The 20,052-nt window shown below is 43.8% G+C and overlaps 3 protein-coding genes across 3 annotated transcripts; 2 read left to right on the forward strand and 1 right to left on the reverse strand.

Moving 5' to 3' along the window:
- The first annotated feature begins 796 nt into the window (after positions 1-796).
- Positions 797-1,738, forward strand: LOC121463781 (olfactory receptor 1361-like). Its single transcript, XM_041676255.1, has one exon. The coding sequence runs from the start codon at positions 797-799 to the stop codon at positions 1,736-1,738; it is 942 nt and encodes a 313-aa protein (XP_041532189.1).
- A 6,889-nt stretch (positions 1,739-8,627) lies between these two features.
- On the forward strand, positions 8,628-9,560 carry LOC121463811 (olfactory receptor 1361-like). The gene has a single exon (XM_041676299.1). It carries the CDS (start codon positions 8,718-8,720, stop codon positions 9,558-9,560), a length of 843 nt encoding a protein of 280 aa, XP_041532233.1. The 5' UTR covers positions 8,628-8,717.
- Positions 9,561-11,729: 2,169 nt separating this feature from the next.
- Positions 11,730-12,283, reverse strand: Znf200 (zinc finger protein 200). The gene is given in 3 exon segments (XM_041676593.1): positions 11,730-11,777; positions 11,779-12,067; positions 12,069-12,283. Coding segments are annotated over 3 exon segments (552 nt in total).
- Positions 12,284-20,052: the final 7,769 nt, after the last annotated feature.

Raw genomic sequence — 20,052 nt, forward strand, 5'->3', positions numbered from 1 at the left:
GAAAAACAGGGAAAGTTAACAGGATGTACATGATTTCAAGGAAGGGCCATCGGTGCATTCATTAAGACAATTATGTATTTTTTGTGTGTATTCATGTGTGTGTGCATGTGTGTGTGCATGTGTGTGTGCATGTGTGTGTACATGTGTGTCTGTGCATGTGTGTGTGTGTGCATATGTGTGTGCATGTGTGTGTGTTACATACGCCACAATGCACATGTGGAATCCAAGGGATGACTCTGTGTAGTTGGTTCTCCCCTTCCACCTTTAAAAGTGTTTCGTGTTTGTTCAGTAAACACTTTAACCCCCTGAAACACCTTGCATCCCATGCATGTATGTTCTATGTTATATTTAATAAAGCACAAGGGTGATTCTGGTGGGATCAGAACAATCTAGGACTGGGAGGTGGAAGTTGAGGGGATGAGCACTATGGGCAGATTCTGATTTATTTATTAAATGCATGTATATTTAAATTTATTTTTATTTTATGTCTGAATGTATTTTCCTGAATGCATGCATAGCAAATGATAGTGCCCATAGAGGCCAGAAGAGGGCCCAGGATCACTTGGAAAAGGGCTATGCACAATTGCTGGCCACCCTATGGGTGCTGAGAACTCACTCTGGCTCCTCTGGAAGACCAGTCAGGCATTTTAATAGTTCAAAGATCTCTCCAGTCCTAATGCAGGATTTTTATGTTTGTGTTATTTTAAACGTGACAAAGTCTGTAGTAAGATTTATTACAACCAAACTCTTCAGCACCTACATTTCTGCCTCTTTTCTCTGTAGCTGGACTCAGACCATGAGAGGCAGCAACCAGTCGAGTGTCTCTGAGTTCCTCCTCCTGGGACTCTCCAGGGATCCCCAGCAGCAGCAGCTCCTCTTCCTGTTCTTCCTCACCATGTACCTGGCCACTGTCCTGGGAAACCTGCTCATCATTCTGGCCATCGGCACAGACTCCCGCCTGCACACCCCCATGTACTTCTTCCTCAGCAACCTGTCCTTCGTGGATGTCTGCTTCTCCTCCACCACTGTCCCCAAGGTGCTGGCCATGCACATACTCAGGAATCGGGCCATTTCCTTCTCTGGGTGTCTCACACAACTATATTTTCTTTGTGTGTTTGCTGTCATGGACAATTTCCTGCTGGCTGTGATGGCCTATGACCGGTATGTAGCCATATGCCACCCTTTACACTACACAACAAAGATGACCCATCAGCTCTGTGCCCTCCTTGTGTTCGGGTCATGGATGGTAGCCAGCCTGAATGCTTTGTTTCACACCCTGCTCATGGCTCGGCTCTCATTCTGTGCAGACAACACCATCCCACACTTTTTCTGTGAAGTGACTCCCCTCCTGAAACTGTCCTGCTCAGACACTCACCTCAATGAGCTGGCGCTCCTTTTTGTTGCTGGTTTGATAATGATAGCCCCATTTGTTTGTATCCTCGTCTCTTACATCCTTATTGCTTGTGCTATCCTGAGAGTCTCATCCCCAAGGGGCAGATGGAAAGCCTTCTCCACCTGCAGCTCCCACCTGGCTGTGGTCTGTCTCTTCTATGGCACCATCATATCCCTGTACTTCAACCCCTCCTCCTCTCGCTCAGCTGGGAGGGACATGGCAGCTGCCATGATGTACACGGTGGTGACCCCCATGCTGAACCCGTTCATCTACAGCCTGAGGAACAAGGACATGAAAGGGGCTTTAAGGAGAGTGCTTACCTTGAAATATTTATCTACTCAATAATGTTGAAAGTGAGGAATATCACAGAGGGAACTAATGTCCAGAAATCATTTGTGATCCTATCAATAATCTGAAACGTCACTTGTCTTTTGAAAAAAAGGATGTATTGGGAGCTTTAGAGACGACCCACATTTAAGAGCCCTTGCTGCTATTGCAGAGGACCTGGATTTGATTTCCATCATCCATAAGACAGCTCACAACTGTTTGCAACGACAGTTCTCTGGGTTTGGGCACCCTCTTCTGGACTCTGTGTGGCACCAGGCCTGACATTGGTGCACAGAAATGCATGCAGGCAAACCACCCATACACATAAAAATGTTTTGGAGAAAATAAACTATTTTGGAGAGCAAAATCCAGCATACAATTTCTTTAGGTAAAAGAATGAAAAAAAAACTGGAGCAAAGGTCTTTATTCCTTTGTCATGTCAGTGCCTTGGAAACCCCCATGCACACACCTGTGCTTCTCCTCTGTCAGTGAGCACAGCTTTGGGGAGTGGGGAGGGGTCTCCATGGGACAATCCTGAAAGGGACTAACGATAAGCCTGAGCCTGTGCAGGGTGTGCTTCCTGAAACACCTGAACACTGGACTCTGATTGGACAAGCAGCAGCCACATGTGTCAGCCATTTTCAGGACAGTGGATGTTGTTTTTTGGGGTGAGTGGGTGGTCCTTGTTCCTCTGTTCAGACGCGATCACAACACGGTCTATGTCCTGTGCTATCGCTGTAGCAGAGGCGTTATCTGCCACTGCTGTCCTATGTAATTCTCTGTGTCCCTTAGCAGAGTTCCTAGACCAATGGGAGTGTTCAGGCCACCTCTGGGGCAGCACAGCTGTCCATTCTGTCACGCAGAAGAGGCCTCGCCTGAGCTCAGCTCAGGGGAAGAGCTGAGAGGAAAGGGTTCGCTTGGAGCTCCAGGAAACCCTAATTCTGCAGCTTGTTGGGCTTCATGCGTGATTCTTGTCATCTGGTCTTATGTAGCATTAACATTAGGCAGGGACTAAGTCAACTCAATAAAAATGAACCGTGCCTTCTACAATTCCAGCGTGCAGACTTGTCAGTCAGCCCTCCCCTCTTCTTCCTCCGTTCTGTTTATCCGCATTGCTGGTATTCTCACAGAGTCTCTCTATGTAGGTCTGGCTGTCCCCGGGCTGTCATTTAGTTAAAAATTTATATACTAGCTTTCAAACATCATTGTAGTGCAAAACTTTTTTAAAAGAGTGTCTGGTTTTTCATTTTCATAAGTCTTTCATAATTGCATTTACTAATAGTTATTTTTCTCAGTTAAATGCCAAAATTACATTATGCTTTGAAATTTATTTTGCAAATGAGACAAAATCATAAAAAGTTGAGAAATAAGTCATGTTTGTTTGATTATACATAAAATCAAAGCACTCACGAGACTGAGGAAGGAGGATAGTGAGTTTCAGATTATCTGGAGGCGGAATGAATTCTAGGCTAGTCTCACCTATGATGTGAGACCCTGTGTAATAAGAACAAAAGTGAGCTCCGTCATTGGCCTGGCAGCGGCAGGACCTCAGATGACTGATGAGGGATTGCAGGGACAGCGTGCTAATTTTACTTTCTGATATTCACTTGACACTCCAAAGGCCAGCTGACAATGATTGTCCTTAGGCTAAGTTCCATGTATGTGTGTCCATGTGTGTTTGCGGTGTTTTTACTTTTCATTTATTAGTTCATATCTATATGGGTGTTTTCCCTGCATGTACTTCTGTGTACCATGTGCATGCCTGGGGCTCACAGAGGTCAGAAAGTGTGTTGGATGGAGTAACAGCTGTCTTTGATCTGGTGTGTGTGTGTGTCTGTGTGTGTGGGCTTCATATCAATATATCCAATGGGAAGATCACAAAATTGATGAGGCAAGTAGGGAAGGATTTATTTGGAGATTTGGAGCTACAGAAAAATAATTCTACTCATTTGAGCTAATGTTTTTCATCTTGTGAGCTTTGTGTAGCTGATTAATAGGAATTTTTTCTACATTCCCAATATCCAGACATGTCAATCAAGTGTATAATTTCTCCCATTCTGTCATATCTATGTGAATGGGCTCAGATATTTTAACTCAAATACTTGTCTCCATCTAAACTTTCAACTGCTATTTTGTGAGAGGTTTTCTAAATTACTTCATGTCTCTATGATTTTATTTTTACTGATTTTATGTATTTCCACTCCCTAGTAATTCGATTTGTCCTTTAAAACATAAAAAACTTACAGTATGCTTTGAAAGTATTTTGAAAATGACTAATAAGTCTGACATATTACCTTCTGCCTCATTTTGAAAATGACTAATAAGTCTGACATATTACCTCCTCCTGCCTCAGCCTCCTGGTGTTGGGAGTGCATATTACATGTACATATTACATGTACTCCCAACACCAGGAGGCTGAGGCAGGAGGATCACAAGTTCATGGCCAGCATATTATGGGTTCCAGGTCATCCAAGGCTATACTGTGAAATCCTGTCTCATTAAACAAAACATGCTACAAGCCACAACATTATATAGTAATTTCTAAGCCATCTTTTCATGAGTGATTTATCAAGATCTTTGGTAAAGGTCAAACCAAAATTTAAGGAATTTTGGGATTATTGCTTTGTGAATAAATGGCTGTTTTTTTTTTCTGTAGATTTTTGCTGGAGCTGACTCCCCTTCTGTTACACATTTGGGGGAATTAATTCTCAACTGTTTCCTATGTCTTTGGGGCTTACTGATCACATTCCCCCAGCTATGTGTGAAAACAGTTTCCCACTGCCAGGCCTTGGTCCTCCTAGGTAAACGCAGAGACCTGCCTTCCTGCAATCAACAGGCATCTGGTCAGTGATTAGAGTCCAGGAAAAATCATTCCATCTAAGATATTCACAGCTTTCCAAAGACACAGAATTACTGCTTGCCCAAAACTGCTGATTCATAGCTGCTCAGATAGAAGAATAAGATGCCCTGGCTTTACCTCATTTAAAAGATTCCTAACTCCTTATGTTCACCTTCACCTCAGTTTACTGATTATTTTAGTTCAGGAAATTTCCTGCGTGTGCTTTACTCTCAAGGACAGCAGAGGAGATAATTAACCACAACCCAGAGAAAGACTTCCTTCCATCAGCACTACAGACCCATAATATCCATGATCAGATCAGCAAACCCCAGAATCGATCATTTAGAGGCCTGAGTCTCCTCTTTGTTCCTACCACTTAGAGCAATAAGTGCAAACTTCAGACTTAGGCCCATAGAAATCACAACATCTGGTGAATGTGCTCATCAGATCAGGAGCCATTGGTTCCCCCCCCCCCAATGTTTACATAGGTTGCCTGGTTACCGGATATCATCTATGCATGCTGGGAGGAAAAAAGTGGTTCACTGATTTCAAAACAATCCAATCCATGCCCTATTCATAATTTTACTAAAAAATAAACATTTTTGTTCACTTAAAAATGTAGTGTAGCACACTGGCCCTCCCCTCTAGAATCCCCTGATTTAATTCTCTTCTTAACTAGCTTTCTCCATTAAGGAGTTCATCAGACATGCACTAGCCACTCCCACCTTTGAGCTGACAGCCACAGATCTGTGTGAGTGAGTGTGTGGGGGGGCTGGGGAATTGCTGGTTACAGGGTATATATTACTGGGAACATTGGTAACAATGAAATAAGGAATAAGAATAAAGAAACAGGAATGGAAAGACCATGCTGTGAACAATCTTTTAGCTTTCAGATCTTAGGTCCCTTCCCTTACTGTGGTGTCTTTATTTGAACCCTGACAGGGATTCTGAAGAGCTGAACTCTTGAGCACCCTGTCAAAAAGAAATGAAAATTAACTTGAAACATATGAAATATTTTTTCCTCATCTTTTACTTTCAGCACTTTTATACAACACCTGACTTTGGGATCATGCTGGTTACAATCAATTGAGACTTGTGTATATACAGATCATTTTAAAAACAAGTTTGAGAAGTTTTCAGCCATTATTTCTTCAAGTAGTTTTTCCTTTCCTTTTTCTCCCCTTCCTCCCTCCCTCCCTCCTTCCCTCTTTCTTTCTTTCTTTCTTTCTTTCTTTCTTTCTTTCTTTCTTTCTTTCTTTCTTTCTTTCATAGGGTTTCTCAGTGTATCCCGCTAGGGATATGTCTTGGAACTCACTCTGTAGACCAAGCTACAGAGTTCAAGGTGGCCTTGAACTCAAGACTCACCTGTCTCTGCCCCCAGTGCTGGAATTGAAGGTGTGCACCATTAGGCCTGGCTTCTTTCCCTAAAGTCCTAATACTGTCTACCTTTGACTCCATGCTCTATTTTTCCTCATTCCTTCTCTTCTGCTCTTCAACTTCCACACTCTGTATGTGAGTATTTACAAGTTTGCCAATTATTTCTTTATCTGGTTCAAATTTGTTAAGCTCATTTAGTGGACTGATTATTTCAATTGTTTACTTCCCAATTCCATAATTTCCATTTGGCATTTCCCCATATTTTTGTCTTCTTATTCCCTGTTTGAGTTGACATTGTCTTCATACTTTTATTTGCTTATTCAGTCAGCTCTCCTTTCCATAGGTCTATGTTTTACCATGGCTACTTTGAAGTATTTTTGTTAAAGATGCCTAGGGATCTCATTGCTGCCTCTTGCAATAAGATCACAGGCTGGCTGCCACACACATTCGGTGTATATGTGGATGCTGGGAATCTGTACCGTGGTATTTATGCTGATAGAGTATTTAACCTACTGAGCCAACTTCTAAGCTGGCAAAAGTAAAGATTTTCTTGTTTGTTTTTTGAGACAGGTTCTCAGTGTGCAGTCCAGACTGGCTTCAAACACACAGGAATCCACTTGCTTCTGTTTTTCAAGGCCTGGGATTAAAGGCATGTGCCACCATGGCAAGCAAAAGTACTGATTTTTGGTTATAAACTTTAGATAATTTCAAACATATGTAAGAGCATACAGCACAGATGTTCAAAGCACATAGATTCAAGAATTAACTAATAGCAAATAACATTTCATCTATGCCCCTGAATTTTACTCTTTTATTTTATTATATTAGTGTGTGTGTGACATGCCTATGTAGCCCAAACTACATATTCATTATTATTTTTCTTTATTTTTCTTTATTTTTAAAAAGATTTATTTTATATGTGAATGTTTTTCTGCATATTCATGCATGCGCACCACGTGCATTCCCAAGGAGATGAGTAGAGAGTGTCAGATCTCAGATTACCTGAAACTGGAGTTATGGATGGTTGAGAAACACCATGTGAGTGTTGGGAATGGAACCCGAACCGCCTGAAAGAGCAAAAATTCCTCTACACCACTGATCATCTCTCTAGTGTCTAGTGTTTCTTTTTCTTTGTTATGTTTTTGTTTTTATGAGACTGAGTCTCGGTATAATAGATCAGGGTAGCCTGGAACATGGCAGCAATCTTCTTGCTTTAGACTCCAGTGTGTCTGGATAAGCACATGCTATCCCTTTTCTAAACTCCTTTCCAGGATGAGTTAAGAAAGATACGACTTTGATTGTTGATTGAGGAATAGAAATGAAGGCCTCCTCAAGCTGGGCATTAGAAGTATCATGAATCCTAAATCAGCAGCCCCAGGACTCCCTCTCTCGTGTTTACCTTGTTTTTGCTGTCACCTCTAGACATTTACTTGTTCACCTGGGAGTGAAGCAGGAAAACACTGTGAGCTTCTAGCTGTGCATGGATGCAGCCACACTGAGGCTGGCCTACCAGTTCTCTGTCCCCAGGCTAGCTTTCTAAGTCCTACCATGAATCCTGTCTGGAAGGGGTGGGAAGATAAATGAGGCTGGTGAAGAGCCTATAGATTTTCAGAAATGGATGACTCACCGTGGGCTGGGAAGACAGCCCAAAGTAACCTTCAGTCACAGCAGACTACACATTTTTTGCTTTGCCCTCTTTGTACTTTACATCAAATGTTTTACGGGATCAAACCCGACCCTGGAAGGCCAGTTGCTCCCTTCTGTACTCCCAGGGCTTCCTATCAGCACGTGTACCACAACCCTATGTGGTAAGAGGATGTTCGCTCTGGTAACACAATACCTCCAGTTTCTGTGCTGAAAGGGAGACTCTGGACCAATCCTTCAAATCTACTAGCGTAGTTAACTAAGTTGATGAAGCTCTCAGGGAATTTCTCTAGGGCTTCTCCCCACCGTGATTTCCTCATCCCCAAATTCTAACTTCGATGATACACTCCATCATTGCCAGTCAGTGGGGACCAGGAATTCGGTGGCACAATACCTTTCTGCAGATCTTTAATGAGATGCTTAGGGAGTCTGTACCCAGTGGGATTAGATGCTGTGGGAAATACCTGCCTAATTCTCCCAAACCTCCTTCTGGCACAGAAAGCTAAGACAGTGATCATCCACTCTGTGTATTCCTGAGAACTTCCCATCCTTCCCTGGAATAAAGGACACTGTTGCCCATAAACTCCGAAGTGGAAAACAGTAGAGCTGGCCTGTCTAGATATTTTCAGAATAGGAGAAATGACAGCATTTCTTCTGAAGCATGAGCTGCTCACTCTCTTCCACAGAGAGAACAGCAGGAGGAGTCACATGTGCAGCTATTGGAGCTTGTGATCAGTACAATAACTGCCTGTGTTTCTCCTTGAGCAGTTAAGGGGTGGGAGAGACTGGGGTGTTACCAGAGGTACATATGGTTGCAGGGAAGGATGGTGTGTGTGCGTGAATGCTTTTTATGTTATATTCCATAAAACTGAAAGGGTGGACCTTGGAAGCCAGCACCACGTAAAAATGGGATTTTTAAATTGAGTGTGTAGAAAATAGGAGTGGATCTTAATTCAGAAACTATAATGCAGTCTTAATATAAACCTGGTTGTAGCATCCAAACCTGCAGACTGCATTCTCACCCGTGTCTGTTCTCTGTAGTTAGCTGGCAGCAACCAGGCGAGTGTCTCTGAGTTCCTCCTCCTGGGACTCTCCAGGCAGCCCCAACTGCAGCTCCTCTTCCTGCTCTTCCTCACCATGTACCTGGCCACTGTCCTGGGAAACCTGCTCATCATCCTGGCCATCGGCACAGACTCCCACCTGCACACCCCCATGTACTTCTTCCTCAGCAACCTGTCCTTCGTGGATGTCTGCTTCTCCTCCACCACTGTCCCCAAGGTGCTGGCCATGCACATACTCAGGAATCTGGCCATTTCCTTCTCTGGGTGTCTCATGCAAATTTATTTCCTCTGTGTGTTTGCTGTTATGGATAATTTCCTGTTGGCTGTGATGGCCTATGACCGGTATGTAGCCATATGCCACCCCTTGCACTACACAACAAAGATGACTCATCAGCTCTGTGCCCTCCTTGTGTTCGGGTCATGGGTGGTAGCTAGCCTGAATGCTCTGTTGCACACCCTGCTCATGGCTCAGCTCTCATTCTGTGCAGACAACACCATCCCACACTTTTTCTGTGAGGTGACTCTCCTTTTGAACCTCTCCTGCTCAGACACACACCTCAATGAGCTAATGATTCTTTTTGTCGCCGGGCTGTTAATGATAGCCCCATTTGTTTGTACCCTCGTCTCTTACATCCTTATTGCTTGTGCTATCCTGAGAGTCTCATCCCCAAGGGGAAGATGGAAAGCCTTCTCCACCTGCAGCTCCCACCTGGCTGTGGTCTGCCTCTTCTATGGCACCATCATATCCCTGTACTTCAACCCCTCCTCCTCTCGCTCAGCTGGGAGGGACATGGCAGCTGCCATGATGTACACGGTGGTGACCCCCATGCTGAACCCGTTCATCTACAGCCTGAGGAACAAGGACATGAAAGGGGCTATAGGGAAAGTGCTTACCATGAAATTTTCATCTTCTCAGTAAGGCTAAGAAAATCATATTGAGAAGAATTTCCAAGAAAACAATTTTTATTCTACTATGTGAAACTTAACATTTTTTATTAGAAAAGCATCTACTATCTCTTGGGAGAATAAAATCCTTGCTGTAGACTAAACAGGTGAAAGGTGGAAAGTGGCTTGGGACGGAGCTCAGCTGTAGAGTGCTTACCTAGCATGTGCAAGGCCTAGGGTTGATTCCTAGTCCTGACAAAATAAATATTATTTTAAAGATTTAAAACGTGGGTGTGCCATGTGTGTGTGGTTGTCCAAGGAGCTAGAAGAGGGTTACAGGTGTCTGTGAATCACTTGCCGTGGGCCCTGTAAACCAAATCTGGGTCCTCTGGAAGAACAGCAAGTGACTGCTGAGCCATCCCTCCTGCCCAGTCAAAATGCTTCAATTAAACCCCTTCATTCCAATCATGAGTGCCCTCCTGACAAGAGGCACCACAAACACACCTACCCTTTACTCCCAATTGCCAGAGGAGAGAATGCACATGCCTGGAGAACAGGTGGAGCTGCACATGCTTGGAGAGCAGGTGGGAGCTGCACCTGCTTGGAGAATAGATAGAAGCTGCTAAAAAGAAATAACAAGCTGAGCTTCTTTGGGTGATGTCAGGAAAGAACTGGGGACTGTTGCTTCAGATGAGTTACTGTTATTTAGGATGCTTGTGATTGACTGGCTGTCTTGGTGTATGCCATCTAGAAGAAAGGAATAGATAAAGTGTGAGCTCCGGCCAAGAAGCAGTACCATGCATGCCAGTCACCTTGGAGCACTGGCTGTGGGCCATTTTGTAGTCAGGGAAAATATATATAGTTTTTGTTTTTTGAAGCAGGGTAGCCCTGGCTGTCCTTGAACTCACTTTGTAGACCAGACTGGTCTCGAACTCATATAGATCCACCTGTCTCTGTTGGGATTAAAGGCGTGTGTCAACAAGTCTGATACAGGACAATATTCTTCATGTTCTCAGCAGTCATCCCAGAATAATCTTTTGTGATGTCACAATCACAGAGACCTAACTTGCTACAGCTGTTCTATGAAATTCTGTTCATTGGGAAAACTCCAAACTGTGCCCGCCTAGCTCCTAGGTGATAACGCTAAGCTTCAGTCTTTAAGGTGAGCACATCTGGAGAGGAGACCTGGCCCAGCAAGGTGATCCCAGCTATTCATCCATTCCTTCCTGTGTAAGGCTGATACCTGGACTATCTTTAAAAGAATTGCTCTCTTTCACTCTGGTTTCCAATTTGTGAGGTTTGTTCATAGGATTCCTTTAGTGCTTTTAAAATCTGAGATTTTTATATATGAATGTGTGTGTTTTGCCTGTATGTACATCAGTGTATTATCTCTGTGCAGTTCCTGAGGAGAACAGATGGGGACATTGTGTCCTCTGGAATTGGAGTTACAGGCATTAACTACTATGTGGGTACTGGGAGCCAAACTGGGTCCTCTGAAATAACAGCCATTCTTCCAGCCACTGGGCCACCTCTCCAGCTCTGTTATTATTCTTTTAATGTCAACCGTGATTTCTGGTACAAGTGTTTCAGGTTCATGTGTTACAGGTCTGGTTGCTATCGGGAAGTGGTGGGACCTTTGGGGGGGTAAGGCTTAGTGCAAAGAAGTCAGGTCATAAGCAGATCACTAAGGAGACATAGGACTCCCCATTCCTCCTTTGTCCTCCTTTGCTTGTAAGGATCCCATGAGGAAAACAGACCCCCTCCACCCCAAAGATCCAAAGCAACAGGGTCAAGCAACTGTGGACCGATCGCCCAGACACTGAGTCTAAATAAACCTTCCCTCTTTCACTTGTATCAGGTCTTTCGTTACAGAAATGGAAAACTGAAAGCCATTCGTTTCAGACCTCCCTGCTCAGATGTGCACTTGAGGGCAGGCGTCCCTCTTGCCGCTCTTGCTTTATCTTGCAAATGTTAGTACACTAAATTTTATTTGCATTTTTGGAATGTCTTACTTGACATTTTTTCTTTTGACCCATTTATTTAGAATTGTTCTTCAATCATAAAATGTTTGGGTTCTTAATTCTTTGTGAAACTTTTCAGGCAGAGGCAGGCCCTTTCCTGATCCCAGCTCTGCTCCTGGGGCTGAGAAGCTGAGTGACAACTGACCAATCTCCCTTCTCCCACTTCCTTGTTGTTGTTGTTGTTATTGTTGCAATGTGTATGATCTCTCAGCCTCATGATTCTGCAGATGAAACTACAAATTCTTCATTTTGGGGGAAGGTTTTCCCCCATTTTGGACACTAAAGTATTTTCTCCCCTACATGAATTCCTTCATGGCGACTCTGATGAAAATTCTGATCAAAGTTTCTACCACACTGAGAACAGGAATAGGGTTTCTCCCCTGTATGGATTCATTTGTGCTTATTAAGGTTTGTTTCATGATTGAATTCTTTTCCACAGTGGCTACAGTCATAGGGCTTCTCACCAGTGTGAATCCTCTGATGGGAAATAAGAGAAGAACTTTTGGGAAACTGCTTCCCATGCAGGACACCTACTCAATGTCTTTGTTTTCTCATCTTGAGAAAGCAGAGTAATATTAATGTCCACATATTTTGAGACATCTTCCAGTGGAGAATTATTTTCAGTTGTAACTAGAAGGCTTCTCAGTTTCTTCTGCCGTGGAATGGGTGCGTTTGCTCTTTCTTCTTGGCAAGCTGGAGGTTGTTCAGAAACCCAAGAACAACTCACTGCATCCATATCTGAAGAGTTCCTCTACAATCTTGTTTCTGAAGATCTTCATCTCCGAGATTACTCTTGTTGCCTGTCAAAATAGAGAATGTTGAGTTCTGACAGCTCGGCTAGGGAAAGCCAGGTTTCTTATGAAACAACAACCTTGATGAGCCATAATGAGGGACGCCTGTAATCCCAATATTTTTGCGACACAGGCAAGAGGAATGCTGTTAAGTTCAAGTCAAGCCTGGTCTACATAGTGAGTTCCACCCAGCCAGGGCTAGACAGCAAGACCTTGCCTTGAAAAAAACAAAAGACAAGACAAGACAAAACAACAAAACCAACCAACCAACCAACCAACCAACCAACCAACCAACCAACCAAAAAATAATAAAAGTGGCTGGATATGGAGATACTAGCCTTTAATCCCAGCACTCAGAACCGAGAGGCAGGGAGACCTATGAATTTGAGGCCGGTCTGCTCTACATAGCCAGTTCCAGGACAGCCAGGGCTACATAATAATGAGACTCTGCAAATAAATAAACCAACAAAGCAATACAATAAACAAACATTATTTTATGGTCAGAAATGTAAGGACTAGCAGAAAATCACTCCCTTTCACTCCTACTAAGCATGGGGTGATTACGAAGAAATCCTCCTCCCACAGGACAAAAGCACAGCCTCCTCTGAAAAATGAGTGGGGCAGCATTGGAAGACGCCATGTTGTTTTTGTTCTTCATGCAGACTACAAGTCAGCGCTTATGGACTCTCTGCAGAGCAAAACCTAAGCACTAGGAGCTGATGGGACACCAGGAGTCCAGCAATAAGCTGGCCGTGGGGTGGGCCGCTGCCGGACTCGCACTACAGCATGGGGCAATACTACAGTATTCTATGCAAGGAAAAGCTAGAAACAATTCAAATGCCTGCCTAGCATGAACAAAGTCCATCTGGGCATAGCTTCCAGCACACATAAACAGGGCGTGGGGGCACATGCCTGTAATCCCAGCACTCAGGACATGGAAGTAGGGGACTCAGAAGTTCTAGGCCAGCCTGGGAGACATGAGATTTTTCTCCTTTAAAAAGAAAAGTATTTTAAAATCAGGAACTGGGTGCTGGAGAGATGGCTCAGAGGTTAAGAGCACTTTCAGAGGACCCAGGTTCAATTCCCAGTGCCCACATGGCAACTCACAGCTGTCTGTAGCTCCAGTTCCAAGGCTTCTGATACCCTCACATAGATATATATTCAGGCAAAGCACCAATGAACAGTAAATAAAAGTAAATTATATATATATAAAATAAAGGAACTGTAGTTCAGTGATAGAGTGTTTGTTGACCATGCACTGGCTCTGATCCCCAACACAGAAAAAATACACTTTAATACTGGTTGAAGGGATTAAAACTTAATACTAACTTACTGGATCTTCTTATTAGGAAGGGAGTTGAATTTTATCATTTCAGTAACTATGAAAATTACCATAAGATTTTTCTTTTTTAAAAAAATACATATTTTATTTTATGTGTGTGGTGGTCTGACTAAGAATGCCCCAATGGGCACATAGATTTGAATGTGCAGTTACCAGGGAGTGGCTCTATCGGAAAGGATTGTGAGGATTAGGAGTTACAGCTTTGCTGGAGCAGGTGTGGCCTTGACGTGTGTACTGGGGCTGGGCTTTGATTTCAAAAGCTTATTTCAGGCCCACACTCTTTCTCTCTGTCTACAGATCAGAATGTAGCTCTCAGCTACTGCTCCAGTACCTGCCTGCATGCTGCCATGCTCCCCACCATGATGATAATGGACTAAACCACTGAAACAGTAAACCAGCCCCATTGAATGCTTTCTTTTATGAGAGTGGCTTTGGTCCTGGTGTCTTTTCACAGGAACAGAGCAATGACTAAGTGAATATGTATAGGTATTTTGCTCATATGTATGTTTGTTCGTGTGCCATGTGGGTGCCTGGTGCCCATGGAAGTCAGAAGAGGGCATTGGATCCCTTAGAACTGTAGGTATAGTTGCAAGCCACCATGTGGGTGCTAGGAATCAAACCGAGGTCCTCTGCAAAAACAAGAGCTGTTACCTGCCGCGCCACTTCTCCAGCTCCCTTACTAGACTTTATATGGCGAGGAGATGTGTTTTTTTGGTCCAGTCTATTCGGTGTTCTGTATGCTTCTTGAACCTTCAAAGGAATATCTTTCTTTAGGTTGGGAAAGTTTTCTTCTATAATTTTATTAAATATATTTTCTGGACCGTTGAGCTGTACTTCTCCTTCTTCTACCCCTATTATTCTTAGGTTTGGTCTTTTTATTGTGTCCCAGATTTCCTGAATGTTTTGTGATGAGAATTTGTTGGTTTTGCTGTTTTCTTTGATCAGTGTGTTTATTTTCTCTATGGTATCTTCAGTGTCTGACATTCTTTCTTCTATCTCTTGTAATCTGTTGGTAGTACTTGTCTCTGTAGTTTCTGTTTGTTTACCCAGGTTTTCCATCTCCATCCTTCCCTCGGTTTGTGTTTTCTTCATTACTTCCATTTCATTCTTCAAGTCTTGAACCACTTCCCTTACCTGTTTGATTGCTTTTTCTTGTTTCTCTTGGTTTTCTTGGGTATCTTTGAGTGATTTATTCATTTCCTCTACCTTTTTGTTTGTAATCTTAAATTGTTTATGGCAGTTTTTCACCTCCTTTTTAAGGTCCTCTATTATTTTCATATAATTCACTTTTGAGTTGATTTCTTCTAATTCTTCTGGAGTAGGGTGTACAATTCTTATTTCGTGATCCCTGGATTTTGGTGATGTCATGTTGCCTTTCAGGTTGTTGGAGGAATTCTTGCATTGGCGCCTTCCCATCTCTTCCTTCAAATGGAGCCAGGTGTCTTGGTCCAGTCTTTGCTGTGACTGACTCTCTGGGTGTATCTCCTCAGTGTAGAAGCAGGAAACATTCCCGTCCAGATGGAACTCCTCAGCACCTAAACATGGACACCTGGTAGTCCAATGACCCTCAGACAAAAGGGCAAACTTGGGGGGCAGGGTGGGGTTGAGTAGAACACAGGAGACCTTGCGCAAAGTGCCCACACTCCCTTTCGGGGGTCCTTGAGGCCTGCCTGGTAGACAGGCGCTCACGGCTCTGGGTGGGTAGCCTTAGTGTAGGAGCTTAAAACTCTTCTTGAGAACAGGTTCTAGCAGACAGCCAGGCAGGCTTGGGGGCGGGCTGGGGGGGGGCTGGGTCATGTGTAAGAAAGACAGCCCTGCAAAAGGAGCTGGGGGAGGGAGGTTTGTGCTCTCTTCCGGGACAATCCGCCCCTGGATAGCTCACACTCACCCATCCAGATGGAACTCCTCAGCACCTAAACAGGGACGCCTGGTAGCCCAATGAGCCAGGGACAAAAGGCCTTACTAGACTTTAAAAAGATTCAATTAGCCAGGCAGCGGTGGCGCATGCCTTTAATCCCAGCCCTTGGGAGGCAGAGGCAGGCAGATCTCTGTGAGTTCGAGGTCTACAGAGCTAGTTCTAGGACAGCCAATAAAGAAATGTCTCATAAAAAGTCAAATAAGGCCAATGAAAAATTTTTTTAAATTTTAATTCTATTAGTAGACTTTCTAGTATAACTTCTATCCTTAAATGACTATTAAGTAGTTTTTGCATTCTTAGGATTAAATCTTTGATTCAGGTATGGTAGAAAAATGGTAAGTTTTGAAATTGAAAAAAAGTGGTAATTTTTCAGGTTTCAGTGTTTTGTTTTGTTTGTTTGTTTTTTAAGACAGGGTTTCTCTGGCTGTCCTGGAACTCACTCTGTAGATCAGGGTGACCTTGAACTCTGAGATTTGCCTACCTCTGCTTCTCAAGAGCTGGGACTAAAAGTCTGTGACACCACTGCCCAGTCAGTTTTCTGTGTCTTATTACACTCATTTCATAAAGAACAGTTTCTCAAGTTTCCTTCTTTTTTCTATACCCTGGTATATATATTTTCCTTGATTTGAATTTAGTAATTTAGAATTTTCTGTGAAACTAATATTTTCCCCATAGATTGGAGCAAATCTTTGAGTAATTTAAATTTCCTTTATGGAAGTTGTGTTATACATGGTTTTAAATTTTGATTTAATAATTTTTTTCTTTTTTTATTGAGAAAAGGAAAAAAAACAAGTTTCCACCTCCTCCCAGCCTCCCATTTCCCTCCCCCTCCTCCCACCCTTCTCCCTGTCCTCCCACCCTTCTCCCCCTCCCCCCACTCCTCTCCCCCTCCCTCTCCAGTCCAAAGAGCAGTCAGGGTTCCCTGCCCTGTGGTACGTCCTAGGTCCTCCCCCCTCCGTCCATGTCTAGGAAGGTGAACATCCAAACTGGCTAGGCTCCCACAAAGCCAGCACATTGAGTAGGATCAAAACCCCGTGCCATTGTCCTTGGCTTCTCATCAGCCCTCATTGTTCGCCATGTTCAGAGAGTCCGGCCCTATCCCAAGCTTTTTCAGTCACAGTCCAGCTGGCCTTGGTGAGCTCCCAATAGATCAGCTCCACTGTCTCAGTGGGTGGGTGCACCCCTCGCGGTCCCGACTTCTCTGCTCATGTTCTCCCTCCTTCTGCTCCTCATTGGGACCTTGGGGAGCTCAGTCCAGTGCTCCAGTGTGGGTCTCTGTCTCTATCTCCATCCATCACCAGATGAAGGTTCTATGGTGATATGCAAGATATTCGTCAGTATTGCTATAGGATAGGGTCATTTCAGGTTCCCTATCCTCAGCTGCCCAAGGAACTAACTGGGGACATTGCCTTGGGCTCCTGGGAGCCACTCTAGGTTCAAGTCTCTTGCCAACCCCAGGGTGGCTCCCTTAACTAAGAATTGTGCTTCCGTGCTCCCCTATCCAACCTTCCTTTATCCCAATTATCCTTTTTCCCCAAGTTCCCCCCATCCTCCCCTTCTCCCTTTTCTCTCCCTTTCTCTCCTTACGCCCATCCCACCCCACCCCCAAGATCCCAATTTTCTCCCCGGCAATTTTGTCTACTTCCCATAGCGAAGAGGATAACTATATGTTTTTCCTTGGGTTCACCTTCTTACTCAGCTTCTTTAGGTTTACCAATTGTAGACTCTGTGACCCTTATTTATGCCTAGAAACCAATTATGAGTGAGTACATCCCATGTTCATCTTTCTGGGTCTGGGATACCTCACTCAGGATAGTGTTTTCTATTTCCATCCATTTGCATGCAAAATTCGAGAAGTCATTGTTTTTTACCGCTGCGTAGTACTCTAATGTGTATATATTGCACACTTTCTTCATCCATTCTTCCATTGAAGGGCATCTAGGTTGTTTCCAGGTTCTGGCTATTACAAATAATACTGCTATGAACATAGTTGAACAAATGCTCTTGTCATATGATAGGGCATCTCTTGGGTATATTCCCAGGAGTGGTATTGCTGGGTCCAGGGGTAGGTTGATCCCGAATTTCCTGAGAAACCGAAACACTGATTTCCAAAGTGGTTGCACAAGATTGCATTCCCACCAGCAATGGATGAGGGTACCCCTTCCTCCACAGCCTCTCCAGCAAAGGCTATCATTGGTGTTTTTGATTTTAGCCATTCTAACAGGTGTAAGATGGTATCTCAAAGTTGTTTTGATTTGCATTTCCCTGATCGCTAAGGAGGTTGAGCATGACCTTAAGTGTCTTTTAGCCATTTGTACTTCTTCTGTTGAGAATTCTCTGTTCAGTTCAGTGCCCCTAATAATTTTTTTGTTTCTAAAACTAACACATTAATTTCTAGTTTTGTATTAATGCCTGTTATTTTAATTTATCCAGTTTTCTTTTTTCTTTTCTTTCTTTCTTTCTTTTTTTTTTTGGTTTTTCAAGACAGGGTTTCTCTGTAGCTTTGGAACCTGTCCCAGGAACTAGCTCTTGTAGACCAGGTTGCCCTCAAACTCACAGAGATCCACCTGCCTCTGCCTCCTAAGTGCTGGGATTCAAGGTGTGTGCCACCACCACCCAGCATTAATTTATCCTGTTTTCTAATACATATGAATTACATATTAAATAAAATGAATGGCTATGAATTTTCTTCTGAGAATAAGTTCAGTTTCCATCAAAGGTTGTTTTTCTTTTTTGTTTTCTTCTGTTTGACAGGGTCCTACTGTGTAACCATGTCTGGCCTTGAAACTTGTTTGGAGGCTAACCTCCAATTCACAGAGATGTAACCACCTTAGCCTCCTGAGTGTTGTGATTACAGGTGTGAGCCACCACACCTGGCCCACGTCACAGATGCTGAAATAGATACGAGGTTCTGATAGTGTTCTATAAAAAAGTATGCAATTCAAATTTGTTTTTCTTTCTTTGGCCTAAAATTTTTTCAGGGGATGGGGCTGTGGCTCAGTTGCTAAGAGTGCTGGCTTCAATTGCATAAAGGCCTGGGTTCAATTCTAGCACCACATATAGCAAGCATGATAACACATCCTTGTGATCTCAGTGCTCAGGGGAGAGGAGGAGGAGCTTGGGGTCATCCTTGGCACCACAGTGAGCTTGAGACCAGGCTGGGTCACACAGAGACCCTATCTCAAGGAGATAAGTCTTCCTTTTTGCTGCCATTTTGGTAAAGTGACACAGCACTGACTGCCACTGTCACACAGGGCTGCGACCTCTGCTCTGTTCCTCCGTCTAGTGTAGTATTAGGAGCGGCGGGGCTGCGTCCCCAGCACCCCAGCCGCCTGCTAGCTTATGCCCCGAAATAATTACACAGACACTGTATTTTTTTAAACACTGCTTGGCCCATTAACTCTAACCCTTACAGGCTAATTCTCATATCCCGATCAACCCATCTCTAATAATCTGTGTAGCATCAGTCTTACCGGGAAAGATTCAGCATGTCTGACCTGGCAGCTTGCTTCATGGCGTATGCCCGGGAAAGGGAAGCATGGCCTCTGAGCTCACCTCCTATTCCTCCCAGCATTCTGTTCTGTTTACTCCACCCACCTATGTTCTAGTTGGGCCAAGGCAGTTTCTTTATTAGCCAATGACCTTCCTCCATCAGTCTAGTTCCCTGGGTTTTCCACAACTGAATTTCAGGTCAGATTGTCAAGCTCCATTTAAAAAAATATTACTGGTATCATCAAAGCAATTACACCGAATTCAGAAATCAGTTGCTAAGTCTCATATAATAAGGCAAGTTCTCCGTTCCATTAGTGGCTCCAAGCACACACAGCTGGGAGTCTGTGGTAAGGCTCTACTCAGTGAGGTGGAACAAAACCAAGGCTGTGCACTTGTACTTCATCAGGGGTGAGTACTGCCTCAACCACTCCAAAGACAAGGGACGGACTTCGAGGCTGAGCATGGTGGTCTGGATACACCTATCATCTTAGTACTTGGGAGCAGAGCCAGGAAAATTGTTTCAATTTTTCTCAGTCTGTTCCATCTACTGAATTCCAAACAAGCCAGAGCTACAAAATAAAACCTGGTTTTCACCATAGCACACAATCTGAACCAAAGGATTTCTTACCCAGTGACATCATCTCCCCCAAATAACCACGGTTTTCCTTATCTGAGTTGGCTTGTTGAGGGGATCTGTGTTCACAAGTAGAAACACAAAGCCTGTTCTATGCTTTATGGTACGTGGGCTGGGAACTAAGCTGGAGACTTAGAAACATGGGCACACAGACAAAGAGAGACACAGGGACATGGGTCATCCTTGATATGAGAATGCCCACTTTCTTGTGCTCAAGGGCAGCTTATATAGGGCTCTGGCCACACCCCAGCTCTCGGGATCTTTCAGCTGCAGACCCATCAGAACCCACTCCCCTGCCGTCAGGGTCTCATGCTCAGAGCAGCTGCAG

This window comes from Microtus oregoni, unplaced genomic scaffold, assembly GCF_018167655.1.
Source record: "Microtus oregoni isolate MIOR12 unplaced genomic scaffold, Mior012 000027F_ref0000203, whole genome shotgun sequence".
In the NCBI taxonomy this organism is placed as follows: domain Eukaryota; kingdom Metazoa; phylum Chordata; class Mammalia; order Rodentia; family Cricetidae; genus Microtus; species Microtus oregoni.